At 40.9% G+C, this 27,830-nt stretch overlaps 1 protein-coding gene across 1 annotated transcript in view; it reads left to right on the plus strand.

Moving 5' to 3' along the window:
- The first annotated feature begins 9,010 nt into the window (after positions 1-9,010).
- The window catches only part of LOC106581126 (cell adhesion molecule DSCAM), a 133,259-nt gene continuing 114,439 nt past the window's right edge, over positions 9,011-27,830 (plus strand). Inside the window, exons 1-3 of the mRNA XM_014162938.3 lie at positions 9,011-9,871; positions 27,208-27,525; positions 27,630-27,776. Of these exons, the coding sequence (XP_014018413.1) occupies positions 9,829-9,871; positions 27,208-27,525; positions 27,630-27,776 (508 nt within the window). The 5' untranslated portion in view covers positions 9,011-9,828. The remainder of the gene's footprint in view (positions 9,872-27,207; positions 27,526-27,629; positions 27,777-27,830) is intronic.

Here is a 27,830-nt window from a genome sequence, read left to right on the forward strand (position 1 = left end):
ACTGGGAGACTAGTCAGGATTGAGGCAAAGATGAACGGAGCAAAGTACAGAGAGATCCTTGATGAAAACCTGCTCCAGAGCACTCAGGACCTCAGACTGGGGCGACAGTTCCCCTTCCAACAGGACAACAACCCTAACCACACAGCCAAGACAAAGCAGGAGTGGCTTCAGGACAAGTCTCTGAATGTCCTTGAGTGGCCCAGCCAGAGCCTGGACTTGAACCCAATCGAGCGTCTCTGGAGAGACCTGAAAATAGCTGTGCAGTGACGCTCCCCATCCAATCTGACAGAGTTTGAGAGGATCTGCAGAGAAGAATGGGAGAAACTCCCCAGTACAGGTGTGCCAAGCTTGTAGCATAATACCCAAGAAGACTTGAGGCTGCAATTGCTGCCAAAGGTGCTTCAACAAAGTACTGAGTAAAGGGTCTGAATATTTATGTAAATGTGATATTTCAGTTTTTATTTTTAAGAAAATTAGTAAAAATGTATAAAAACCTGTTTTTGCTTTGTTATTATGGGGTATTGTATGTATATTGATAAATTTTAGAATAAGGACGTAATGTAACAAAATGTGGAAAAAGTCAAGGAGTCTGAATACTTTCTGAATGCACTGTTTGTAATTATTCTTGAAATGATAGCCCATAATGTAAAAGGGCACTTTTCCTCCTGCTGCCTACAGATGTAGGATTTTAATTTGAGCCAGTTTGCTACAGCTGGGAAATAATCCTACAGCAACAGGAAATGTACAATGTTCAGTGGATTATAATGAATTGTTGTAGGAGAAAATCAAGTCAGAAGCCTTTTTATATCTCAAATACACTGCAAGTTTTACATTTACTGCATCGTAAATTAAGATCCTACATCTGTATACATCAGACATGGCTGAAAATCTATTTCATGGCGTTGGTATTGTATCATTTATTTTTTATTTTAGATGTCCATCAACATAAACCTCCTGGATACAAAAATGTGGAAGTACCTTTATTATTTAGGCCTACCAGCTTTATAGGCAGAACACTGAAGGTTATTAGATCTCCTTTGATGCTATCTGGTATATTTATTTGCCACCAAACACACAGAAACCAAGTGTGAAGGAGGAGCATAATGATGATATGAAAATATTGTGGAAGGTCACCTACTGTACTTCCTCTGCAAGAGATCCTTGACCTTGGATAACTATTTTACATTATTTTATTCATAGCTATTTATTCTCCCTTGTTTCCCTTTTATGTAACATGAATATCAACAACAAGCAGTGCAGATGTCATCACTGGACTTAGCTATGCACTTTGCTAAATTGTGGCTATAAAGACCTATGAGAGACTCACTTGAAGTTACCTTAGACCACAAAGATTAGAGAATGTGTCATTTGTGAGATTCACAAGGAAATGTCGTTCTGTAGAAAGGGCTTACATGAGATTTCTGGCCACTTCCCTTCCTGTTCCTGCCAAGAGAAGGTGGTTGAAAGGAGACATATTTCTGACAGATGGAGGATTGGTACCTTCATAGAGGTTGGCCTGGAAATTAATCCTGTCGGTGACAAGAGAACAATGATGCATTGTTATTAAACCCTTATTATTTATGTAATAACATAAGTATTACACAAATGTCTCACTTGTGGGGACACATTATGTTTGAGATGATACTTTAACTAAATAATCCCTACGCTATCTGTCACGTTTGTCTTTCGAAGGAGACCAAGGCGCAGCATGTGTATCGTTCCACATTTTATTAAAACTGTGAAACTATGCAAGACATACAAATAAACTAATAAACAAAACAACAAACTGTGACAAAGAGGTGCAACATACACTTACTCAAAAATAATCTCCCACAAAACCTAGTGGGAAAAACAACAACTTAAATATGATCCCCAATTAGAGACAACGATGACCAGCTGCCTCTAATTGGAGATCATCCCCAAAAATAAAACATAGAAATACAGAAACTAGAACCCCACATAGAAATACATAAACTAGACAAAACCCCCAACATAGAAAAAAGAAACTAGAACCAACATAGACATAAATAAACTAGACAAAACCCCCTGTCACGCCCTGACCTACTCTACCACAGAAAATAAAAGCTTTCTATGGTCAGGACGTGACACTATCAAAGGGGTACATTCAACTGCAGTATTTAATGTCCAAACTATGAAGCATTCCCATTTTTTTTAATAAGGATCTCTATAATTGGCTTGATGACAGATATCATTAACATGCTCAAATTAAAATCAGTTTTGTTTCTTGTCTAGTCTCTAGTTAGTATGGAGCTGAATTGCTTACAGTGTATTCATACTGTCACGTCCTGACCAGTAAAAGAGGTTGTTTGTTATTGTAGTTTGGTCAGGGCGTGGCAGGGGGTGTTTGTTTAGAGTGTTTCGGGGTTTGTTGGGCTATGTTCTTATTTAAAAGGGGGTGTTTGTTTAGAGTGTTTCAGGGTTTGTTGGGCTATGTTCTTTGTTGGTCTATTTCTATGTTAGTTCTAGTATGTCTATTTCTATGTGGTGTTTCTTGGGTTGACCTTCAATTGGAAGCAGCTGCTCCTCGTTGCTTCTAATTGAAGGTCCTATTTAAGAGGGGTGTTTTTTTCTATGGCATTTGTGGGTAGTTGTTTCCTGTTTAGTGTTTGTTGCACCTGACAGGACTGTTTCTCGGCGATGTTTGTTATTTTGTTAAGTGTTTACGTTTTCCTTCATTAAAGAAGATGAGTATTCACATTCCCGCTGCGTTTTGGTCTAATTCATACGACACCCGTGACACATACCCCTTAATTTATTGAACATTTTGTGTTAGTCTGAATTCAAAATGGATTAAATATATATTTATTCTCTCACCCATCTACACACAATACGCCATAACAACTAAGTGAAAAGATGTTTTTAGAAATTTATTGAAAATGTAATACAGAAATATCTCATTTACAGTTGAAGTCGTAAGTTTACATACACCTTAGCCAAATACATTTAAACTCAGTTTTTCACAATTCCTGACATTTAATCCTAGTAAAAATTCCCTGTCTTTGGTCAGTTAGGATCACCACTTTATTTTAAGAATGTGAAATGTCAGAATAATAGTAGAGAGAATGATTTATTTCAGCTTGTATTTCTTTCATCACATTCCCAGTGGGGCAGAAGTTTACATACACTCAATTAGTGTTTGGTAGCATTGCCTTTATATTGTTTAACTTGGGTCAAACATTTTGGGTAGTATTCCACAAGCTTCCCACAATAAGTTGGGTGAATTGTGGCCCATTCCTCCTGACAGAGCTGGTGTAACTGAGTCAGTTCTGTCCACAAAAGTTTTATGGGATTGAGGTCAGGGCTTTGTGATGGTCACTCCAATATCTTGACTTTGTTGTCCTTAAGCCATTTTGCCACAACTTTGGAAGTATGCTTGGGGTCATTGTCCATTTGGAAGACCCATTTGTGACCAAGCTTCAATATATCCACATAATTTTCCTTCTCATGATGCCATCTATTTTGTGAAGTGCACGAATCCCTCCTGCTCGTACATGCACGAATCCCTCCTGCTCGTACATGCTTTTTCAGTTCTGTCCACAAAAGTTTTATGGGATTGAGGTCAGGGCTTTGTGATGGTCACTCCAATATCTTGACTTTGTTGTCCTTAAGCCATTTTGCCACAACTTTGGAAGTATGCTTGGGGTCATTGTCCATTTGGAAGACCCATTTGTGACCAAGCTTCAATATATCCACATAATTTTCCTTCTCATGATGCCATCTATTTTGTGAAGTGCACGAATCCCTCCTGCAACAAAGCACCCGCACAACATGATGCTGCCATCCCCGTGCTTCACGGTTGGGATGGTGTTCTTCGGCTTGCAAGCCTCCCCCTTTTTCCTCCAAACATAACAATGGTTATTATGGCCAAACAGGTATATTTTTGTTTCATCAGACCAGAGGACATTTCTCCAAAAAGTACAATCTTTGTCCCCATGTGCAGTTGCAAACCGTAGTCTGGCTTTTTTATGGCGGTTTTGGAGCAGTGGCTTCTTCCTTGCTGAGCGGCCTTTCAGATTGTGTCGATATAGGACTTGTTTTACTGTGGATACAGATACTTTTGTACCTGTTTCCTCCAGCATCTTCACAAGGTCCTTTGCTGTTGTTCTGGGATTGATTTGCACTTTCCGCACCAAAGTACGTTCATCTCTAGGAGACAGAACGCATCTCCTTCCTGAGCGGTATGACGGCTGCGTGGTCCTATGGTGTTTATACTTGCATACTATTGTTTGTACAGTTGAACGTGGTACCTTCAGGTGTTTGGAAATTGCTTCCAAGGATGAACCAGACATGTGGAGGTCTACAATTTTTTTTCTGAGGTCTTGGCTGATTTCTTTTGATTTTCCCATGATGTCAAGCAAAGAGGCACTGAGTTTGAATGTAGGCCTTGAAATACATCCACAGGTACACCTCCAATTGACTCAAATAATGTCAATTAGCCTATCAGAACCTTCTAAAACCATGACATCATTTTCAGAAATTGTCCAAGCTGTTTAAAGGCACAGTCAACTTAGTGTATGTAAACTTCTGACCCACTGGAATTGTGATACAATAAATTATAAGTGAAATAATCTGTCTGTAAACAATTGTTGGAAAAATGACTTGTGTCATGCACAAAGTAGATGTCCTAACTGACTTTCCAAAACTATAGTTTGTTAACAAGAAATTTGTGGAGTGGTTGAAAAATGAGTTTTCAAGACTCCAACCTAAGTGTATGTATGTAAACTTCCGACTTCAACTGTACATAAGTATTCACACACCTAAGTCATACTTTGTAGATGCACCGTGGGCGGCAATTACAGCTATGAGTTGTCTTGGTTATGTCTGTATCACCTTTGCACATCTGGATTGGGGGATATTCTTCCTTGCAGATTTTCTCAAGCTCTGATAAGTTAGATGGGGAGCGGTGGTGAACAGCAATCTTCATGTCAATGGGATTCAAGTCTGGCTGGGCCACTCAAGGACTCACATTCTTGTTCTGAAGCCATTCCATCGTTACTTTGGCTGTATGCTTGGGGTCATTGTCCTGTTGGAACGTAAATCTTTGCACTCTGAAGCAGGTTCTCATCAAGGATTTTCCAGTATTTTGCTCCATTTCATTGTTTTGGCCTCATCAGACAACATACTATTTTGCCTTATGCTCTGAGTCTTTCACGTGCCTTTTTGCAAACTCCAGGCGTGCTGTCATGTGCCTTTTTCTCAGGAGTGGCTTTCGTCTGACCACACTCCAATAAAGCCAAGATTGGTGAAGTGCTGTAAAGACTGTTGTCCTTCTGGCAGGTTATCCCATCTCAGCCAAGGAACTATGTAGTTCCAAGGTCCTTTTTGCCCAGTTTCGTCGGACAGCCAATTCTAGGCACAGTGGGAAGTTCCATATTTTTTCTATTTCACAAAGGAAACTTTCAACACAAGACATTTTTTAAAACCCTTCCCCAGATTTATGCCCCATCACAATTCTATCTCAGATATCTAAGGACAGTTCCTTGGACTTCATGGTATAGTTTCTGCTCTGTGGGACCTTATATAGACCAGTGTGTTTCTTTCTAAACCATGTCCAAACATTTCAATTGGCCACAAGGGTACTCAAATCAAGTTTTGTTTTTTGTTAAACTTTATTTAACTAGGCAAGTCAGTTAAGAACAAATTCTTATTTACAATGACAGGCCTACCCCGGCCAAACCCGGACAACACTGGACCAATTGTGCACCGTCCTATAGGACTCCCAATCACGGCCGGATGTGATGCAGCCTGGATTCGAGGTACTGCAGTGACGCCTCTTGCACTGAGATGCAGTGTCTTAGAACAATGCGCCACTCGGGAGCCCGAGTGGATCATCATTGTAGTGACGTCTCAATGATGATAAAAGGAAATTGGATGCACATGAGCTCCATTTGGAGTGTCATAGCAAAGGAGTGTGAATACTTATGTAAATGAGAGATTTCTGTATTTCATTTTCAATAAATTAGCAAATATTTCTAAAAACATGTTTTCACTTTGTCATTATCGGGTATTGTGTGATAACAAAAATCAATTTTGAATTCAGGCTGTAATACAACAAAATGTGGAATAAGTCAAGGGGTATGAATACTTTCTGAAGGTAGTGTTATGTCCAACGCACCATAATATTTCCACGCGACCAGACCCCTCCTCTGCTCTGTCCCTCCCCTGTCTGAACTATATAGCAGAAAAAAACAACTAATGCTAGCTTAATAACCGATATCATTAACAGGTTCAAAATAAAGCCTGTTTTTAGTTGTTGGCATGGCGCTGGATGCTTTATGTATAACGCACCATAATTCCATGTCCATCCCCCTCAGCTGGGAGGATACAGAGCAGCCATGACAGGCCCATTGGACAGACCTGATTGATAATGAGATGTAGCTGGACAAGACGAGCCCATCAGGTGGTCTTCTAACAGGATTGCTTCCCATCATCTGTAGGAAACAGAGGGCGCATCCACAGGCCATCTCTGCCTCGGACATCACAGCAATGAGCACCAGTAAACAGCCAAAACCACTGCACAGCCAGCCTCACAAAGCTACATTCCCCTGTCTTGGGGCTGGGTCAATTGTGCTTCTACAAATGCACAAGCTTACAAACCCATGCAAATAGTTCCATACTAGAGCAGACCATTCTAAATCCAATGTAAGTGGTTTGCAGGCACTGTTTGTTGACCCACTGGCCTGACTCCTCTTCCTGTCCGTCCCTGACCTCACTTTATTGGAGTGCTCATGATAAAAATACACTACATGACCAAAAGTATGTGGCCACCTGCTCGTCGAACATCTCATTACAAAATCATGGGCATTCATTTGGAGTTGGTCCCCCCTTTGCTGCTATAACAGCCTCCACTCTTCTGGGAAGGCCTTCCACTAGATAGAACATTGGAACATTGCTGCGGGGACTTGCTTCCATTCAGGCACAAGAGCGTTAGTGAGGTCGGGCACTGATGTTGGCCGATTAGGTCTGGCTCGCAGTCGGTATTCCAATTCATCCCAAAGGTGTTCGATGGGGTTGAGGTCAGGGCTCTGTGCAGGCCAGGCAAGTTCTTCCACACCGATCTTGACAAACCATTTCTGTATGGACTTTGCTTTGTGCACAGGGCTATTGTCATGTTGAAACAGGAAAGGGCCTTCCCTAAACTGTTGCCAAAAAGTTGGAAGCGCAGAATCGTCTAAAACAGGGCTGCCCAACCCTCTTCCTGGAGATTTACTGTCTTGTAGGTTTTCAGTCCAACCCTAATTTAGCTTATCTGATTCAGCTAGTTAAGGCCTTGTTGATCAGCTAATTAGTAGAATCAGGTGTGTTAAATTAGGGTTGGACTGAAAACCCACAGGACGGTAGATCTCCAGGAAGAGGGTTGGGCAGCCCTGGTCTAGAATGTCATTGTATGCTGTAGTGTTAAGATTTCCCTTCACTGGAACTAAGGGGCCTACTGTAGCCCAAACCATGAAAAACAGCCCCAGACCATTATTCCTCCTTCACCAAACTTTACAGTTGGCACTATGCGTTGGGGCAGGTAGCGTTCTCCTTGCATCTGCCAAACCCAGATTCATCCGTCGGACTGCATCCTATGACGGTGCCACGTTGAAAGTCACTGAGCTCTTCAGTAAGGCCATCCTACTGCCATTGTTTCACTATGGAGATTGCATGGCTGTGTGCTCGATTTTATACACCCGTCAGCAACGGGTGTTGGCGAAATAGCTGAATCCACTAATTTGAAGGGGTGTCCATATACTTTTGTAGATATATTATAAATAGTATACCAAATTAAATGAAAGCTAGACCATTTTAATTTGAATAAATCTCTTCTTGTGTCTAGAGAACTGTCCAGTGTAAGTAGCTTTTACCGAACAAAAGGAATGCTGTTGACGAGAGATGCTGGAACAGTGTGTTGAGAGAGAGAGACTGCGAGAGAGAACGTGCTGAGAACCAGGAAGAGGACACGTCCTACTACAGCAACGTCCTCCTCACCAAGTTGAGAGACAGAGATAAAAACAACCAACAGAAAATCTGACACACACTCATCCTTTTAAAATCCCTGATTTCAAGTAAATTATTCAGCAACTAATAACGTAGCCTCCTCACCATAACGTATCCTCCTCATGGTTATTTTTCAGTAGTTAGGATTTTATTAGGATCCCCATTAGCTGTTGCAAAAGCAGCATCTACTCTTCCTGGGGTCCACATGAAACAGGACATAATACTGAACTATAATGCACAAAACAGCTCAAGGACAGCGGTACATACATTTAATTTAGCAGGCTATATGCCTGGAGAGGGATAGGGGCCAGTCATGGATGTGTGGCTGCAGACAGAGGATGCTGACAGACAGGTCCTCTGTTTGCAGTGAATGGCCTCTTGGGCAGGTCTGATGATTTTAGAAGCTTATCAGACAGGATCTGCTCCTGGGCAGAGGCTGGGTGGGGAAAGGACCAGAGGCAGGTCAATGTTAAATGCACCAAATCCAGCTAGAATTTACAATCAAAACAATAGCATAATACTTGCTGATGTTAGAACATCATTTAGTATTCAATTCTACTTCAACAAAATGCCAAAATGTAATGCCAACCCGAAATAGAGTAAAACAATTAAGAACAAATTACTTTTTAAAATGTGTTTCAATAAGATATCATTACATATTTTACATGCATTTCACCGACCTAATGGTAGATTTGAGTGTATGATTCATTTCAAATCAATTTATGAAATGATTTCCCTCAAAATATATTATTAAATAAACTTAAGGGCTCTTTGCATCAATACCATTTTGAAGGCATAGTCCACTGTCCCTCTCCTGTATAAAAAATACGTGTATAGTCATGTTCCTAGTGTGCCTTTAATAAAAGTACCACTTATTTACTTACGCACGCACTTTGTGTGCCTGTATAACACTGTGCGTAAAATGTTCTCCTTGTTAACCGGCTCTTCAGGTGCGCCTTCTTTAACTACAAATGTACCCTCCCTGCTGTACATGCTCTCACCTAGCGCCTAGGAGGACTGGCTGGCGCCTCTGCTCCTTTAAGGCAATGAGGAATTAAAGTGGCTGCAGAGGCAGGGGAGAGGGTTATGAGGCAGCGAGGGTTACCGCATGGACCAACGCGATTAAAAGGGCAGTGGGAAGATGCGCGTGCTTGCCTCTTGCTGGACGGAGAGAGGTGGTGAAGATGGTCTGACTTCAGCTCATCCGGATTGGGTTTTCATTCTTATTGAACTGACCGTTTACTCTTTATTTTAAGTTATTTTATTTGTAACATTTTGTTTCCCAACCTGCTTCTATTTTTCAGTTTTCGATTTAAGATGCGTTTTTTGGATTCCACATTGTTATTGTTTAGGTGTCCCCGTTTTAACACCCAGACATTTATTTGAGGACCTATCGTTGCCCGCGTGCCACTACCCTGACTCAGCATCACACCTGGACTGCAGGCGAGCACTGTAGCCCCCTCGAGCATCCCTTTGAAGAGCAGGGGAAGTAGCAAGGCACGGAGGACCAGAGTAGAGCTGAGCAGAGTCCGATCACAGCTTTAACCAAGACAATCAGAGATACATATACTATATCCTCCAAGCGTAAAGAGGGGTCGGAAAGGGGAGAGGAAGAGTAGGCTACGAGAGTACCAGGGAGGGAGTTATAGCGAAACAAGGAGGAGACGGTGAAGACAGATCAGCAGAGAGTTGGACTGGTTACTACAAGCTAGTAGCAAATGTTTAACATTACACCTGCCAGAGAACATAATTATAGGAAGGCAGCGGTCAAAGAGTGCGGAGGAAGACGAGAAAGCATAGCTTTGGGGGATTTGAACGGAGCGGGGCATGTGGATATTTGCAGTTATCTTTTTCCAGAGCATCTTAAATGGTAAGTTTAATTTTCACGTTTGAATGTTAGTTATGTCAGTAATTCAGTGAGTAAAGCAAAGTAGATTAAGGGGGTTGGAGGTCACCTGTGTTACACATGATAACATTGTATGGTTGCCAACAGTGCTAGGGAGAGAAGAACGGGAGTGAAATGTGCTTTAATCTGTTTTACCTATAAACAACATCATTGGTTAGTATTTGATAGAGTCACATATATTATGTTTTTAGGCAGTTAGGGGACTTCTTATGATGCCTTCATTCTTCAATTGCGTATTTCATTGCTTGCTGAGGAAATAAATTGATGTTGCCTTGCCTTGTTCAAGAGAGGTTTGATAAAGTAGACGTGACCTTAAGGTTTAAACCTTAATTGTTGTCAGTTACATTTACTACATCGAATGTAATCCATATTTTCATGTGTGGATGTATGTACCGGTAGGCTATGATTTCAGTCCGAAGTAGCATGGGCCTCAATAATGAGTGACGTATTTTATATACTGGACATTTGGTTGAACCCCTTTCCCCTCCCCCATCCAATGTATTTATTTAGAGTTGTATATTTTAAAATTCAATGTAGGGTATTCAGATTCGAAAGGATATTAGACACATGTAAAAGCTGATAATGTAGCCTATCATTTTATGTGAATTAAATTGATTCATTAAAGTCTATCCTTAGAGATTTATGATATTAGATTAAAATAGTACATTGATTTTGAATACATGCATGCAAGTTTTCATGAAACAATGCAATGGATTTCTAGCCGTTGCACAGGGGTGTAGACAAATGAAGACATGTATAGGAACAATAATGGTGTATCAATGAGAGAGAAAAAATGTAAGCCACCAGGACCTGATAATGTAGAAAAATGGCTTACTAGAAAAGGGACCCCTGTAGACACTGCAAACACATATTTTATTTTTTATTGAGATTACTGCTGTTAAATAGATTTGAAAGAGCTTGCAGGCCATATATCATGTAACAGAAATAAAAAACAATTATATTATAGAATATTACACACAGAATTATTCTGTCTGTGATCAATTCATATTGATTTGCAATCTCCAAAGATTGAAAAAGACCAAGAGATGATAGAAAGACAATTTCTCAATGCATTCAGTTAAAAGGTGTGTGTGTGTATATTTGTGTAGTGTGTGTATGCTTTCATAAATCTGTGAATTTGCAATATGAAACTGATCGGGGAGAAGAGTAAATTGATACAATTTATTACTTACACAGGATCAAATAAACCATTATTTATTGGATATGATCTCTTCCCCAGGAAGGGAGTTATGACAAGGCTGGGTGTGTACGGAAAGGGGTAGAAAATATATCTTCTTACAAAATGTAAAAGCTGACAAGATGGGGGTGTTGCAGATATTGTAAGTAAACAGGGTAGAACCTCTGGTTGTGGTTATGTCATAGAGGGTCGCTGAATTTACCGCATCAGGCAAAAAGGGGGCATTGGAGGTTTGGGATTAACCCATTGTAGCACATCGAGGGACGTTCATTTTATACCAACGCAGATGTGACATGTTGAACCCAACCCACTTGGCAAGAAAATCAATGGTTCATTTCTAGTTCCTTGTTTCACTCCAATCCCCCTCCTTCCCAAAAGAAACCAAAAACTTAAATTATACATATTTGACTATCATCCTTTTTTCCTTGTAATGCAATTCTCAGTCAGCTGCTTATTGACATCCATGTTAGGCTATTCCATCTGTACTCCACATAAAATGTTATCTCCCTCACTCACACTGGCTTCTGCGGAAACTCATAAAAGAACAATAAGCATTCATTGTTAATCATTATAATTGTGCTGTGACATTAGATCAACTGTCTGGCCAGCCTGGATCCGTATACAGTCTCAGAAGCCTTCATATTGGTAACCTAATACAAGAATAGAATAGACCGTACATGCAAAAATGTATATTGTATTATTTGGGAATGGCTTCTCCCTTCTGTGTTGTTCTATTGTCCTGCATGTTATGCCTTTGGGGACGATGGGTATAGAATGTAGTTGGAGCTGTGATCATGCTTTATTTCGCTGCACTGTATTTCATTATGTTTTCTGTGTTTGGTTTTCTGAAGATGGTGATTATCATGATAATGATGAGGTCTGTATTGACTGAGCTGAGCTGACGATGGCAGAATGAAAGACCTTGTAGTTACACAGAGAAATTGTATTCTAGAAAATGTTTCCTTTTTAGAGTTAGGTTTATCTATAGATCCTAGTAAATTACTGTTATAAATACTCAATTTGTTTTCTAATTCCTAATTCTATAGGTCTATCACATGCTCACTGGCCTTTCTCTATGGAAACCTCCATTATGGGTGTCAGGAAAGTGTGAGTTTGGCTAAATAAGGCTATACTGAGCGGTGACCTGGAAGTGCTTGATAAGGGCCCAGCAACTTCCTGAGCCCTTATTGTGCATATTCTGGCATAATGATAATTGAGGAAATTATACATGAAATACACAATACAAGATACAGATAAAATATCTCATTTTTGAGGAAACTGGGTCAGTAGATTAGTTTTCTCTGTTGTAATTAGCCCCCGAATACAAAATACTACAGGTATGATATTTTTAAGCATTCTTAGAATTTAAATTCTGGCCTATTTAGACATTGTGCTATCATTAACTCCATTTATCCATATTTTCCAAAGATATTATGATTTTATTTTGAACCATTAAAGCATTTATAAACATGAATTAATAATACATAAATTAAAACATGTATTTATTTTGTGTACTGTGGGTTACCTTTGATCATTTTTATTTAAATTGAATTGTAATTAAGAGATACAATAGGATATAGCTATCTTTAGATGGCTAAGGAAACATGTTTATTTTTGCTCTCTGAAAGATGCCTTAAAGCAAAACCAATCCAAGCTCCAATTCTGTTTGTAAAAATGATGAGGCGAGGCAGCTCACATAGGGCCCTTATTCATGGGGTGCACGTTTGTCTTAATATTGTTTTGAACATTCCTTTTAGGACTGATGCCCGACTGAGCGTTCTACTCAATGCATTGTCAATAAGTGCTGATAAAGATTTAATCAAAAGTGCATTACAGTGGCTTGCAAATACAATGAAATGTCAAAAGGAGGCAAATAATTAATAGGAAAACCCTTTGTCAGATTGACTTTAGATGTTAGCTAGCTAGCTAAGATTGGGGGGAGACCACCGGATTTTAGCTAGCTAACGTTAGCATTGTTAGCTATTTTTTGACAAACTTTGCTAGCTAATGACAACATTGCCATCTATCGAAAGTACATTTTACAACATGTACTGTATATCATGGCGAAGTTGTTTCTTACTAAATATGTGCAATGTCAATGTATTACCAGCCCACTATACTGTAATTTAGACTAAAGAGTCATTGGCCTCCATTCACAACTTCTTGGGCACCACTATGGCAGAGGGCGGCTTGAGAACGTTCATAACAATGGCATGACTCGACAGAGTGACTGAGGTGCAACCTGTAGATTCCAGCACAGTGATTGAGAGACAGACCTGAGCAAGGCCGTTTGAGATGGCCTACATCTATTTTGTTTTCAATAAATTAACATTTACACTAAGGTCAATAGGTCACGCACACTTCTCATGTACACATTTCTATCTCAATAAACATGCCCGTCTTTGTCGTTGTCGAGAGATGACTCTATATATATATATATAAACTAAACAAACATTTTAACGCAACAATTTCAACAATTTTACAAAGTTACAGTTCATATAAGGAAATCAGTCAATTTAAAGAAATAAATTGGGCCCTAATCTATGGATTTCACGACTGGGCAGGGGTGCAGCCATGGGTGGGCCTGGCAGCCAAGCCCACCCACTGGGAAGCCAGGCCCAGCCAATCAGAATTAGTTTATCCCCACAAAAGGGATTTATTACAGATAAAAATACTTCTCAGCAACCCCCCCCCATGACAACACATTAGGAACCTGAGAAGGAAATGCAATGGAGACTGGGGGCAGCTTGATTTGACTAAACTTGGCAGAGAGGAGGAACCTGTGTTTCAGTGGAGTTAATCTACTGGGGGCAATTAAGGCAGCGCACTGATTACAGATCCATCTGTTCCTGTATAGTGAGGTGCTCCTCTTGTAAGACGTATGCCTTTGAATCCTCCATATCTATTTAAAGATCTTTAAGACTTACCGTCTTTTGGTAGCAGTGGCCTCATGCAGGCAATTGAGGAGGACTTAGTGGACTAGATCTAAATCTAAATCAGTAATATTTGTTTAAACCTGTTTCCAGTTAGGGAACAGAGTCGTTCCATTTGATTTCAATCACTTTTTGAACGCACCCCTTTTGATTTTAACGAAACCTTCTATACATATTTGCCCATGGTAGAAGTGGTCCGAAAGCAACTTTTTGGATCTGAATGACAGAACATTTAGTAGATAGATGGGTTCAAAGTTGACCTGTTTTTCATACCTCACCCTACCATGGGACATCTTCGTCACTGGAAAAGATAAACGATTGGGTTTTATGTAATTTAAAAGCTTACAAACAGGGTTATCAAACTATTAAAACATTTCTTGAAATAAATGTTATCAGCCAAAACATGACACTCATTGTCAAGAGTATGCTGTGTCTCAACCGATGGCGGGTACAACACAAACAGCTCAGATGAGGTAAAATAGAGTCTAAGCTACAAAATATGCGAAAATTAAAAAATCAGAGTTTACAATATCTTTGATTATTGACGTTAAAGTAAAAAAAGTTGATTTCTATTTAAAAAAAAAAAAAATACTAAAAATGTGATTTTTTTTTAACAACCCTGTTTGTAAGCTTTTAAATGATGGCAAACTCAACCGTTTATCTTTTCCATTAATTAAGACATGGATGTCTCATGGTAGGATGGGGTATGCAAAAAATGTTAACTTTGAGCACATCTAACTCCTAAATGTTTTGTCATTCAGGTCCACAAAGACACTTTCTGACCTTCGTCAACTAGGTATCCGAGCAGCACATGTGACCTAGCTATGAAAACGTGTATAGTAAGGCAATAAAATATATAGTCTCACTGTGTGTTATTATTATATTTTTTTGTTGTTGCATTTTACCGCCTTTTACTCCCCAATTTCATGATATCATATTACAATCTTGTCTCATCGCTCCAACTCCCCAACGGGCTCGGAGAGGAAAAGGTCGAGTCATGTGTCCTCCGAAACATGATCCGCCAAAACGCGCTTCTTAACACCCGCCCGCTGAACCCGAAAGCCAGCCGCACCAATGTGTCGGAGGAAACACCGTTCAACTGACGACCGAAGTCAGCCTGCAGGTGCCCGGCCCACCACAAGGAGTCGCTAGATCGCGATGAGCCAAGTAAAGCCCCCCCGGCCAAACTCTCCCCTAACCCGAATGAGGCTGGGTCAGTTGTGCGCCGCGCTATGGTACTCCCGATCACAGCCGGTTGTGACACAGCCTGGGAACGAACCCGGGTCTGTAGTGATGCCTCAAACACTGCGATGCAGAGCCTTAGGCCGCTGCACCACTCGGGAGGCCCTCAATGTATGTATTGATAGATACAGTACCTATCTGCGAAGTAAATGTGAGTTCAGTTCAAACATGTTTTCATCACTTGTTTAAGGTCAATTATTCCTTAGAGTAGTTCCCCTTTGAGAGGGTGATTGCTGGTGAAAAGTATGTGTGGTAACGTTGTTGTTGTCATTCCTGAGGAACGGTTGCTAATGGTAATGTCTGATAATGGAGACCCTGATGTGTAATAATGGATCTCCCAGTTCACACATACTGACTCCATAATGAAGATGCCTACTAAAGATGTTCAGCAGCCGTTTTGCAGTCTAATTAGTAATGGGGCATGGGAGACTCACAGTGGTGGTGGTATGTTTCACTGAATGTAAAATCTAATTACAAATCAGTCTGTGTAGCCTTACGGATTCTACTGAATCAGAACAATATAATTGCATTATCACCATGTAAATGGCTTTCACATTAAAATGTTAACTATACCGTTTAGCATCGACAGGGGAAAAAGAACTCACACAGATGTATATGTTTGATCAACCATGTAGAGAGGGGGTGCATCTGGCAAAGACATGTCATGTTATTTTATGTCGTGTTGTTTTATGTCGTGTTGTTTTATGTCGTGTTATTTTATGTTGTGTTATTTTTTGTCATGTTATTTTAAAAGGCTGAGCACCTAGAAAAGTGGCTAAAGCAGTTTTTAGAGAACACCCACATCATAAATATATGCACTAACATTCTACCTATGTCTAATGCACATACTGTATGTTGGATTAGGACTACTGTGTGTGTGTGTGTGTGTGTGTGTGTGTGTGTGTGTGTGTGTGTGTGTGTGTGTGTGTGTGTGTGTGTGTGTGTGTGTGTGTGTGTGTGTGTGTGTGTGTGTGTGTGTGTGTGTGTGTATAGAGCCCAAGTATGATGTAATGTAACTGTGGCTAACCAAATCAAATTGTATTTGTCACATACTTCGTAAACAACAGGTGTAGATTAACAGTGAAATGCTTACTTGAAGTGCTTACTTAATCTGGTACCTAAATGCCCATGCTTTGAACTACACACCCACGTGAATTAACTTGATTGATCCCTATATGCCGAGTGCACGTGTTTGCTCTGGTATGGATGGATCACCTTGGTGACTCTCTCACGGTTTGTCCCTGGATCCCTTTGAGCTTAGTATTTTCCTCACATTTCATCTGCTTCTCTTTGTCTTATTGACTGCCACTCTTTTACCTCCTTCTAGTGTTTCATCTCTTGTACTGTCTCCTATGTCCTTATGATAGACAAACTGCTCAATCAGTCATTCTTTGAATGCACCAAGTTATGTTTCCTGAGGTATTTTACAATTAGAGTCTTCAGAGGCCTTTTATGCATAGTACCAATAGTAAAGTAGGCTGCGGGGTAACAGAGGCAGGACAGAGGCAGGACAGAGGCAGGACAGAGGCAGGACAGAGGCAGGACAGAGGCAGGACAGAGGCAGGACAGAGGCAGGTGTGGATAGACAGTGAAGGAAAGACAAATAAGTCCAGCTTGGTTTCTCGACACTGCTTTATTTTTAAACCTGGCACAGACGGTAAGATTTAAGACCAGTTTAGTGCCTGCTATTATTAGCTGTCCATTTTAAAAGTGCTGTCATTTGCTGGGTTGAGGAAAGATGTGTGTGTGTAGGTGTGTAAATGTGCCTGCTGGACCCAGAGGAGTCAGATTGATGCTTTTGCATCCTATGATCATTCTGGTGTGAGAGACTGCATGCCTTTGTGCTTATTTCTATATGCCATATGCTCAACTATGAATATTTCTGCTAACCCTAGAGTCACCTTTCACATTAATGTGTGCTGCTGGAAAAGACCAGAGTGGTTTAACGATCAAAGGCTAGGATCACTGTTATGGTTTCACTTTCCTCTACCTTGGTATGTTACATAGTGGGGGGTTTCTACACTATAAGATGCAAATACTGTTTGTGTTCACAATATGCTAACTTCATATCTGTTCTCAGAATACAGAGAAAGAGACACAAACCACAGTGTATGAATGAGCCTGCATTCCAATGAATTTGGATCAGTCACCAATTTGATGTTTTGATATGCACAGTTGCACTTCTAAAAAGAGGTGGTTCCTATTTAAAGAATCTGTGTCCCCAGGAATCAGTAACTTTGTGACTGCTGGTAAATGTCTCATTAGTGTTGCTAGCCTGAGCTTTATTATGTGTTGCTTTCCCTCTCTCTATCAGCCTTTCCCCAGAAGTGATTATGCTAATTGCTGTTTGATCAGATGATTACATTATAATTCGATTAATCCGGAGTACTAAATGCTCTGAATACATTTGTGTCTGCTTGGCTGGCTGGCTTTACAGAGCTAACGTCCCCTGTCACACAACGAACACACAGCAGAAAGAGACAACCCTAGAACATGTCTTTTTTGGAGGGATGATGTGTAGTGAGGAAGGAGGATAATAAAGCAAGCAGGGGATTGATGGAGAAGAGAGGAGGGGGCAGGTTGGCTGGGGGATTCTTCAGGGAACACATGCTGTGCTCCTTAGTGTTAAATAAACATGTTTGCTTTACGGGTTTGGATGTGATAAATGTTGAATATAATACATCTATAATGATTGTCAAATAGGTCTGGAGTATTTAAGTGAGTGTGGCACATAGCATATTTAAAGGGCCCTGGTTATGGGGCAGCTAATAAGATGACAGGAGCCAGCTGTTGTGACATTAGCACTGACACACTTCACAACGCCAGCTGTTCATGACTGACTTCTGTTTAACAACAGTGGAATGTGGATCAATGGAAGTAACAACAAGATGTGATCACTTCTGTTGGTTTCTCAGCTGGTGTTACATCACCGTCTAATAATAAATGGGGCGTTTGCAACATATTTTACATTGGCTACATGATTTATGATCACCTGGGCATTTTCAGTTGATTTTGTTGACCTTTTCACCTGTTCGCCTATTTTAGTTTTCTCTATAATTTCACCTCTACACTGCAGTATGTCTACATTTGCCACCACTCTGGAAGATGCTGTTCCCATAGCGAGCATGCAGGTTGGCAGTGATGAGTATATGCAGGACAACATCATTGATGCCCCTGCACCTGTGGTCAGTTCATCATTAATTCTGCAGAAGAGTAATCAATCTCCTTCCAGTGTTTGTCTACATAGACAGTCATCCATCCACCATCTAAAGAACCCTCAAGCTACGCAATCAACAGTATGTAATATACTTAATTATTCTAACTCTGTGTGAGGAAGCTAAGCAGGGTTGTCTGTCAAAATACTGTTGACCCCATGTCCTCTTGACCTGGGGTGTGTTCAGTTTGGTTTACCGTTGCGTTTTTTAACAGCCTTTGCGGTATGTTTGATCCCGTTTGGTGGCTGTGGCGAGGTGTGGCCTGATCAATATGGGTGTGACCATTAGAAATCGCAAAACTCGTGCTGCACACCATACACAATCGCCCTCTGGGCCACCATATTCATGCTGTCTTTAACTGGTTGTTCAGTACAGTAGCATTTCTTGTACAAAGGAATCCGACAAAGGATATAAGAAGGATTCAGCATACTATACTCAAAAGGTTCACTGCTCTTTCTTTATTCATACAGTCCAGTGTGACTATGCCCTCCTCATCTAAAAGGTTGCCACTCAGTGTTGGTCTACTATATCATTAAATGAAGATGGTCTAGCATCTTGGCATTATCTCTGTAGGTTTAAGCAGTGGTTAAGTTTAGTCTACACGCATTGACTCCCCCATGCTCCTCACTCTGATGGTTACAGGCTTTGTCAAGGGGATTAGCTTCAGCTTGCCATAAATACACCATGTTGTTTTAATTTATGTTCATTTGTTTGTGGAATGTTGACCCAATATGAAAATGCTGCACTAACAATTTCTTGAGAAATTTGGAAAGAAACCTTAGTATTCCCTTATCAGTGTGGCTTGCAGTTTGAATCAGCCTTGACAAGTCCGGGCACTGAGGAGGACAATCATTGAGTCATTTTAAGAATTTGGTATTCTCATAAGAATACAATTGTTTTCTCCCATCTATTTGATTGAATATGCAAATAGTTTGCTCGGTTAATGCCTCAAAGAAACTCTTTCTCCACACTTTAGTGTTCATATTGCACCACAAAATAGTATTATTTTTACCCTGGTACTTTTTATTCAGCTGTAGTAGCAGCAGAGGGAGTTGCTATAGTTTGGTATACAGTATACTGTAATCCCCCATCAGATTCTCTCCCTCCTGTTGGTTCATCAGCAGCATGATTTAGACATCAACGTCTGGAGCGCTGACATTCTCCCTACTGAGATATGCTGCTGCTGCTGCCTCCTTCTCTATTAATGAGACATCCACTCTCACCCATTTAACACATGAAAATAAAAGTAGATCTAGAGAGGTGCACCGTGGGGCTCCACTTTACCATATCCTACTGCTCTGACATCAGACGATGGATCTGTCTTTGCATATCACCAGTGAGCAGAGCAGAGCAGAGCAGAGCAGAGCAGACAGCAGCCCCTTTCTTCTGTCATGTCCTGGTTAATATTCATGAAAGCAAATTGGGAGACTGTCATTTAGCAAGTTCCTGTACAAGCCCTGTGTGTAGCCCCTGGGCAGAAAGAGGAGAATGCTTACTCACATTGGATAACCCCCCTCATTGCCCCCTACCTCTTTCCTTTTCTTCCCCATCTCCTGTCTCTGCTCCTGATCCCAGGCCACCCCCCAGGCACAGCACAGAGGGCTGCTTTAATTACCCAGCGTTCCTGGTTGACAGAGCCTGTCACAGTGCAGCAGCTGCCCACCCCGCCTCACCCTGCCTCGTGTGTCCATGCCCTGCTCTGCCCCGTGTGCCCATGCCAACTGAGAGCCCGACGATGGGCCACTGGCTCACCAGGCATGACATGGGTGCCCTATAAAATACTAGGACCCAACTGATTAGTCCACCATCCAACTCTCTCTGGATCTCTCTATTTTTTTCTCTCTTTTTCTGCTCTCGATGTCTGTCAGATGAGCTCATAATAAAATGACGGGCAAAATATGGAATAGCACCAATGGATGATTACAGTTTAAACCGTAAACATCCAAGCAAATGCAGTACATAAACTGTACATGTGGCTGTATTCATTAGAGGGAGGCAGTAAGGTGTTTAAGCATGCATACATGTTGTTAGTGTTTGTTCCATCAGCATCGATTGCACGTTGAATTAAATGAAGCACCTCCATAGTCCTGAAAGCCCTCTGTGATGGCTGATTACACCTGTCTGTCAACTGATGAATTCTACTGCCTTTGATTGATCATCTTAACTCAACAAATTTGAATATTCATATTTATATTCATAATCATATTCATGACAACTGTGTTGTGAAAACATTGTTTTTTTCACACTGCACCTATATGTTAATATATGGGCCTGTTTTGTGCGCAGATAATAATCATGCTAAGCATTCCATCCAAAAATCACAACAAGGCAGTTGCATAATGGCAGCGTGATTGAGAGTTATTTTCATATTAAAATGAGAGAGGAGCCATCTGGTGCTATGGAATATTGATGTTAATTGACGTAATTTCAATACTGAAGTAAAAGGATAATAGATTGCAAATTGTTGTTGCTCTCAAGTGTTACACTTTCGGAATTACTGCTCATTGATGTTTTTCATTACAGATGTTTTCATATTAGCATTATTGTTTTGTTTTACCAATCTAGTGCTGATACCACACATTTAATGGAATGATTAAGCTATCATTCTCTGTACATATACATCAATTATTTCAGGCACTGCTCTGCTCAGTTGCTTCGAAATTAAACATGCATTCACAGTAATGGTATACTGATAATATTCCCAGGTGCATGTAGCTACTGTACAGTAGTTACTTTTATATAGTATATATAGTATGTCGACACCCCTTCAAATGAGTGGATTCGGCTATTTCAGCCACACCCATTGCTGACAGGTGTAAAAAATTGAGCACACAGCCATGCAATCTCCATAGACAAACATTGACAGTAGATTGGCCTTACTGAAGAGCTCAGTGACTTTCAACGTGGCCCGTCATAGGATGCCACTTTTCTAACAGATCAGTTCGTCAAATTTCTGCCCTGCTAGAGCTGTCCCGGTCAACTGTAAGTGCTGTTATTGTGAAGTGGGAACATCTAGGAGCAACAATGGCTCAGCCGCAAAGTGGTAGGCCACACAAGCTCACAGAACGGGACCGCCGAGAGCTGAAGCCTGTAGCACGTAAAAATCGTCTGTCCTTGCTTGCAACACTCACTACCGAGTTCCAAACTGCCTCTGGATGTCAGCACAAGAACTGCTAGTTGGGAGCTTCATGAAATGGGTTTCCATGGCCGAGCAGCCGCACACAAGCCTAAGATCACCATGCGCAATGCCAAGTGTTGGCTGGAGTGGTGTAAAGCCGCAACCTGTGGACTCTGGAGCAGTGGAAACACGTTCTCTGGAGTGATGAATCACGCTTCAACATCTGGCAGTCCGAAGGACGAATCTGGGTTTGGCGGATGCCAGGAGAACACTACCTGCCCGAATGCATAGTGCCAACTGTTACATTTGTTGGAGGAGGAATAATGGTCTGGGGCTGTTTTTCATGCTTTGGGCTAGGTCCCTTAGTTCCAGTGAAGGGAAATCTTAACGCTAAAGCGTACAATGATATTCTAGACGATTCTGTGCTTCCAACTTTGTGGCAACAGTTTGGGGAAGGCTTTTTCTTGTTTCAGCATGACAATGCCCCTGTGCACAAAGCGAGGTCCATACAGAAATGGTTTGTCGAGATCGGTGTGGAAGAACTTCACTGGCCTACACAGAGCCCTGACCTCAACCACATTGAACACCTTTGGAATGAATTGGAACGCTGACTGCGAGCTAGGCCTAATCGCCCAACATCAGTGCCCGACCTCACTAATGCTCTTGTGGCTGAATGGAAGCAAGTCCCTGCAGCAATGTTCCAACATTTAGTGGAAAGCCTTCCCAGAAGAGTGGAGGCTGTTATAGAAGCAAAGGGGGGACCAACTCCACATTAATGCCCATGATTTTGTCATGAGATGTTCGACGAGCAGGTGTCCACATACCTTTGGTCATATATGTGGTCCTCACGCAAGGCATCATGTGCCTCTGGCATAAACATTTTTCTTGTTTGTTTTCATGGTTAGATTCCCATCTCTGGGCTCTCCAACATCTACAACATTTGCTAATCTCAGAAAATAGAAATGTGTTTGGGGATATGTTTTTATGGATTTATGGATTTATATTCCCAACTAGAATCCTCCCCCTTCTCAATGAAAAGATGGTGGCGATGAAGTGGCCTGTCTTTTTTCTTCTCCCTCCAGCTTTGCTGATAGAAAAAAAGATTGGTTCATTATGGATGCATATATTACATTATTGAACAGTGTCACTTCTGTAGTCTTTATGGTTCAGCTCATGAAAAATGATGTACTCCCAGTGTAAATTAACAAGGTATTCAAGTCAAATTTAAGAGAAGGCTTTTTGTTTGGGAAGGACTTCTTGTGCCACTAGTTTTAGAAATGTAATGTGTGCTGCATCTGTGTTCTTTCTCAGTCATTGGCTCTGATTGCTCTTGATAAACCACCAAAGATCTGTAACACAGAAATGTTTCAGTGACAGAGAATTTTAGAAAGGCGTCAAATATTATATTCAACATATCCTACGTTTTTATCAATGCAATACGGATTTGAATGTTTCTAAAATATGAACAACATCACCAATTATTAATTAATTATTTAAGACACCTACCTATACACTCCCTTGAAAAAAAGACTCTGGGTCTCAATGGTTAAATAAAGGTTAAATAAATGGTTAAATAAAGGTTAAATAAAAATAAGGATTTTTCATTAATATTAGCACACCTACAGGTAGAGGCTGTATTATCAATAGTCCACAAAGAAGGGTTCTACGTTTAGCCCCAGCTGAAAAAGGAATGAATTACAATTTGATAAGATTTTGATGTATTATTTTTCAATTGAGTCTTTAATGCAGCTACAGACCCATACAGAGCAATACGATTTTCACTCCATTTTAAAAGATTTAAACAGGCACAACCTTGATAGAACTGCTTTTTTTCACAATCAATGTTATTTATTTATTATTGGGCAAATCATGATGGGCTTCAATGGATAAGCCTAGGTCATTCATAGACACAATTCAAACCTTTCTGCAGCTACAGTATGTTGCAGATGCTAGTGCCACGAGAGAGAGAGAGAGAGAGAGAGAGAGAGAGAGAGAGAGAGAGAGAGAGAGAGAGAGAGAGAGAGAGAGAGAGAGAGAGAGAGAAGCCTTTTGTTGGAAGTCATGGGCGTAATGCAGCTAGACTCAGGATACCCTTAAGTGTCTGTGAAATCATGTGTGGGTGTGCATCATGAGTCACCCCTATCGTCTGTCCTATGTGTGTATGGCTGCCATTGACAGATTGATCAGTCTGAGGAGGCTAATGCTCAGCTAGCGCCTCCATCACCCATTAAGGAATGATCTCAGTCACAGCCAGGGATTCTCTCAGGCCGACTCTCTGCCATAGACAACACTGTCTGACTGACTCATAGTGTCCCCTTAGAAATACAATTCTGGATGAGCCACTGGTTATACAGGAGTGTGTTTTCTTTAACGCCCACTACAGTAAATGGGTTCAACTGATAAGTCAGAGTGGCTACCATTGATGCCAACTTACCTCTGGACTGAACATAAACTCTCACATCAGAAACCGCTGAGTAGAGCAATATGGACGTTTTTTGTTGTTGTTGTAATTATTCGTTTTTATTTTGTATTTGTGTGTGCGTGTGTGCACGGATGGTTGTGTGTATCTTTTTGCGGGTCAAAGCCGCTGGAGCATAGAGAGGGTGGAAACCACTTCCATTTGAAACCTTGTTAGAAATGTATGAAGTGCTAAAATGTTTAATTCCCAGGGAGGCCTAGCTAGCTGTCACTGGTAAACCATTTACTGCTAGGCACTGACTCTGACACCAGACAAAGAGTCAGAGGTAGGCTAGGCAGCAGGCAGGCACAGGATCATGCTCAGCCAGGAGAAGTTATACACTGAGTGTACAAAACATTAAGAACACCTTCCTAATATTGAGTTGCACCAATATTTTCCCTCAGAACAGCCTCAATTCGTTGGGGCATGGACTCAACAAGGTGTTAAAAGCATTCCACAGGGATGCTGGCCCATGTTGACTCCAATGCTTCCCACAGTTGTATCAAGTTGGCTGGATGTTTTTGGGTGGTGGACCATTCTTGAAACACATTGGAAACTGTTGAGTGTGAAAAACCCAGCATCTCAGGCACATACTACCATACAATATTTAGGCACTTAAATCTTGGCAATTATTATTATTATTATTTTGTCTTACCCATTCACCCTCTGAATGGTACACATACACAATTCATGCATCAATTTTCTCAAGGCTTAAAAATACTTATTTAACCTGTCTCCTCCCCTTCATCTACATTGATTGACGTGGATTTAACAAGTGACATCAATATGTCACGGAAAGAGCAGGTGTTCATAATGTTTTGTACACCTAGTTTATACACCACTCAGTAATCAACCCCCTAGAAATTAGCACTGATGCTAATTGGTCCCACTTCGTGTTTCTCTCCCTTCCAAGGGAGCTACGTAACGACACACACTTTTACATCATGAACACTCTTTCCCCCTTGTTGCTCCCCTGCTCAACCAAAGCAGCATACATGTTCAATGTTGTGTATGAGCAAATGACCTCACTTCAAGGCCTGTTATTTTACTTTTATGTAATGAATGTGATTTAAGCGGTATCAAGGATTAGATGATGACTAAAAAGGTCCATATTAAAGACACTGTAAACATCAGGTCCATAACAAAAGCATTTATTGGTTTCATCATGGCCAAGTAAATAACTACTGTCCTGATGTGTTTACAAATAAACATACATATAATACCAGTCAAAACTTTGGACACACCTACTCATTCGAGGGTTTTTATTTATTATTACTATTTTCTACATTGTGGAATAATAGTGAAGACATCCAAACTATGAAATAACACATATGGAATCATGTAGTAACCAAAAAAGTGTTAAACAAATCGAAATATATTTTATATTCTTCCAAGTAGCCACCCTTTGCCTTGATGACAGCTTTGCACACTCTTGGCATTCTCTCAACCAGCTTCATGAGGTAGTCACCTGGAATGCATTTCAATTAGCAGGTGTGCCTTGTTAAAAGTTCATTTGCGGAATTTATTTTCTTATTAATGCATTTGAGCCAACCAGTTGTGTTTTGACAAGGTAGGGGTGGTATACAGAAGATATTCCTATTTGGTAAAAGACCAAGTCCATATTATGGCAAGAACAGCTCAAATAAGCAAAGAAAAATGACAGTCCATCATTACTTTAAGACATGAAGGTCAGTCAATCCGGAAAATTTGAAGAACTTTGAATGTTTCTTCAAGTGCAGTCGCAAACACCATCATGCACTATGATGAAACTGGCTCTCTTGAGGACCACCACAGGAAAGGAAGACCCAGAGTTACCTCTGCTGCAGAGCACAAGTTCAGTAGAGTTAGCTGCACCTCAGATTGCAGCCAAAATAAATGCTTCACAGAGTTCAAGTAACAGACACATCTCAACATCAACTGTTCAGAGGAGACTGCGTGAATCAGGTCTTCATGGTTGAATAGAAATCACTAGAAACCACTACGAAAGGACACTAATAATAAGAAGAGACTTGCTTGGGCCAAGAAACACGCACGATGGACATTAGACCGGTGGAAATCTGTCCTTTGGTCTGATGAGTCCAAATTTGAGATTTTTGGTTCCAACCACCGTGCCTTTGTGAGACACAGAGTAGGTGAACGTATGATCTCTGCATGTGTGGTTCCCACCATGAAGCATGGAGGAGGATGTGTGATGGTGTGGTGGTGCTTTGCTGGTGACACTGTCTGTGATTTATTTAGAATTCAAGGCACGCTTAACCAGCATGGCTACCACAGCATTCTGCAGCGATACGCCATCCCATCTGGTTTGCGCTTAGTGGGACTATCATTTGTTTTTCAACAGGACAATGACCCAAAACACACTTCCAAGCTGTGTAAGGGCTATTTGACCAAGAAGGAGAATGATGAAGTGCTGCATCAGATGACCTGGCCTCCACAATCACCCGACCTCAACCCAATTGAGATGGTTTAGGATTATTTGGACTGCAGAGTGAAGAAAAAGCAGCCAACAAGTGCTCAGCATATGTGGGAACTCCTTCAAGACTGTTGGAAAAGCATTTCTCATGAAGCAGGTTGAGAGAATGCCAAGATTGTGCAAAGCTGTCATCAAGCTACTTTGAAGAATCTCAAATATAAAATAGATTTAGTTTTGTTTAACACTTTTTTGTTTACTACATTATTCCATAGGTGTTATTTCATAGTTTTGATATCTTCACTGTTATTCTACAATGTGGAAAATAGTCCAAATAAAGAAAAACCCTTGAATGAGTAGGTGTGTCCAAACTTTTGATTTGTACTGTATATTGGATCTTAATTTGACCAGTATTGTCGCAGAAAAATAATCCTGCAGCAACAGGATTTGAAATTTTTGTCCATAATGTTGCTTGATCGGTAGTTAGGCTATTTGCTGGCTAAAATGAGGCTACATGAAAAGTGTAGTACTGTTAATATAACCGTGTGTTAGTGCGGGTTTTCAGTGAATTTATGTAAATCATTAAGCTGATCTGCATTTTCTCAGCAGGAAAATTTGCGGCAACAAAGTGTGATCAAATTAAGATCCTGCGCCTGTAGTATACCCATTCAAGTCAGTTGTCATGACATCACATTTTTTTGTTCTCTTTGTTCTCCTCTCTTACAGTTTTTAGTGAAGATCTACGTTCCAGCTTATATTTTGTCAATGCATCTTTGCAAGAGGTAGTGTTTGCCAGCACCACAGGGACCCTGGTGCCCTGTCCCGCTGCAGGGGTGCCCCCCGCCTCGCTGCGCTGGTACCTGGCCACCGAAGAGGAGATCTACGATGTGCCCGGGATCCGCCACGTGCACCCCAATGGCACTCTCCAGATCTTTAACTTCCTCCCCTCCAGCTTTAGTAAGCTAATCCATGACAATACCTACTATTGCACAGCTGAAAATCCTTCAGGGAAAATAAGAAGTCAAGATGTCCACATTAAGGCCGGTAAGTGTTTCTTTTAAATAGTAACTGTTGTTTTCATTCCTTAATTTCTGCTTGTATGTATTTCATTTGCTTTTGCCAAATGCCACCCCTCTTGCTATCCTCAGTATTTCGGGAACCCTACACGGTTCGGGTGGAGGACCAGAAAGCCATGAGAGGCAATGTAGCGGTCTTCAAGTGCATTATCCCTGCCTCCGTGGAGGCTTACGTCACTGTCGTATCGTGGGAGAAAGACACAGTCTCACTATCCTCAGGTAAGACAATATTCTTATATCTTGGTCAGAATTTTGTTGAATTCCTTGCTTGGA

The sequence above is a fragment of the Salmo salar genome, chromosome 20 (genome assembly GCF_965601325.2).
Source record: "Salmo salar chromosome 20, fSalSal1, whole genome shotgun sequence".
Lineage (NCBI taxonomy): Eukaryota > Metazoa > Chordata > Actinopteri > Salmoniformes > Salmonidae > Salmo > Salmo salar.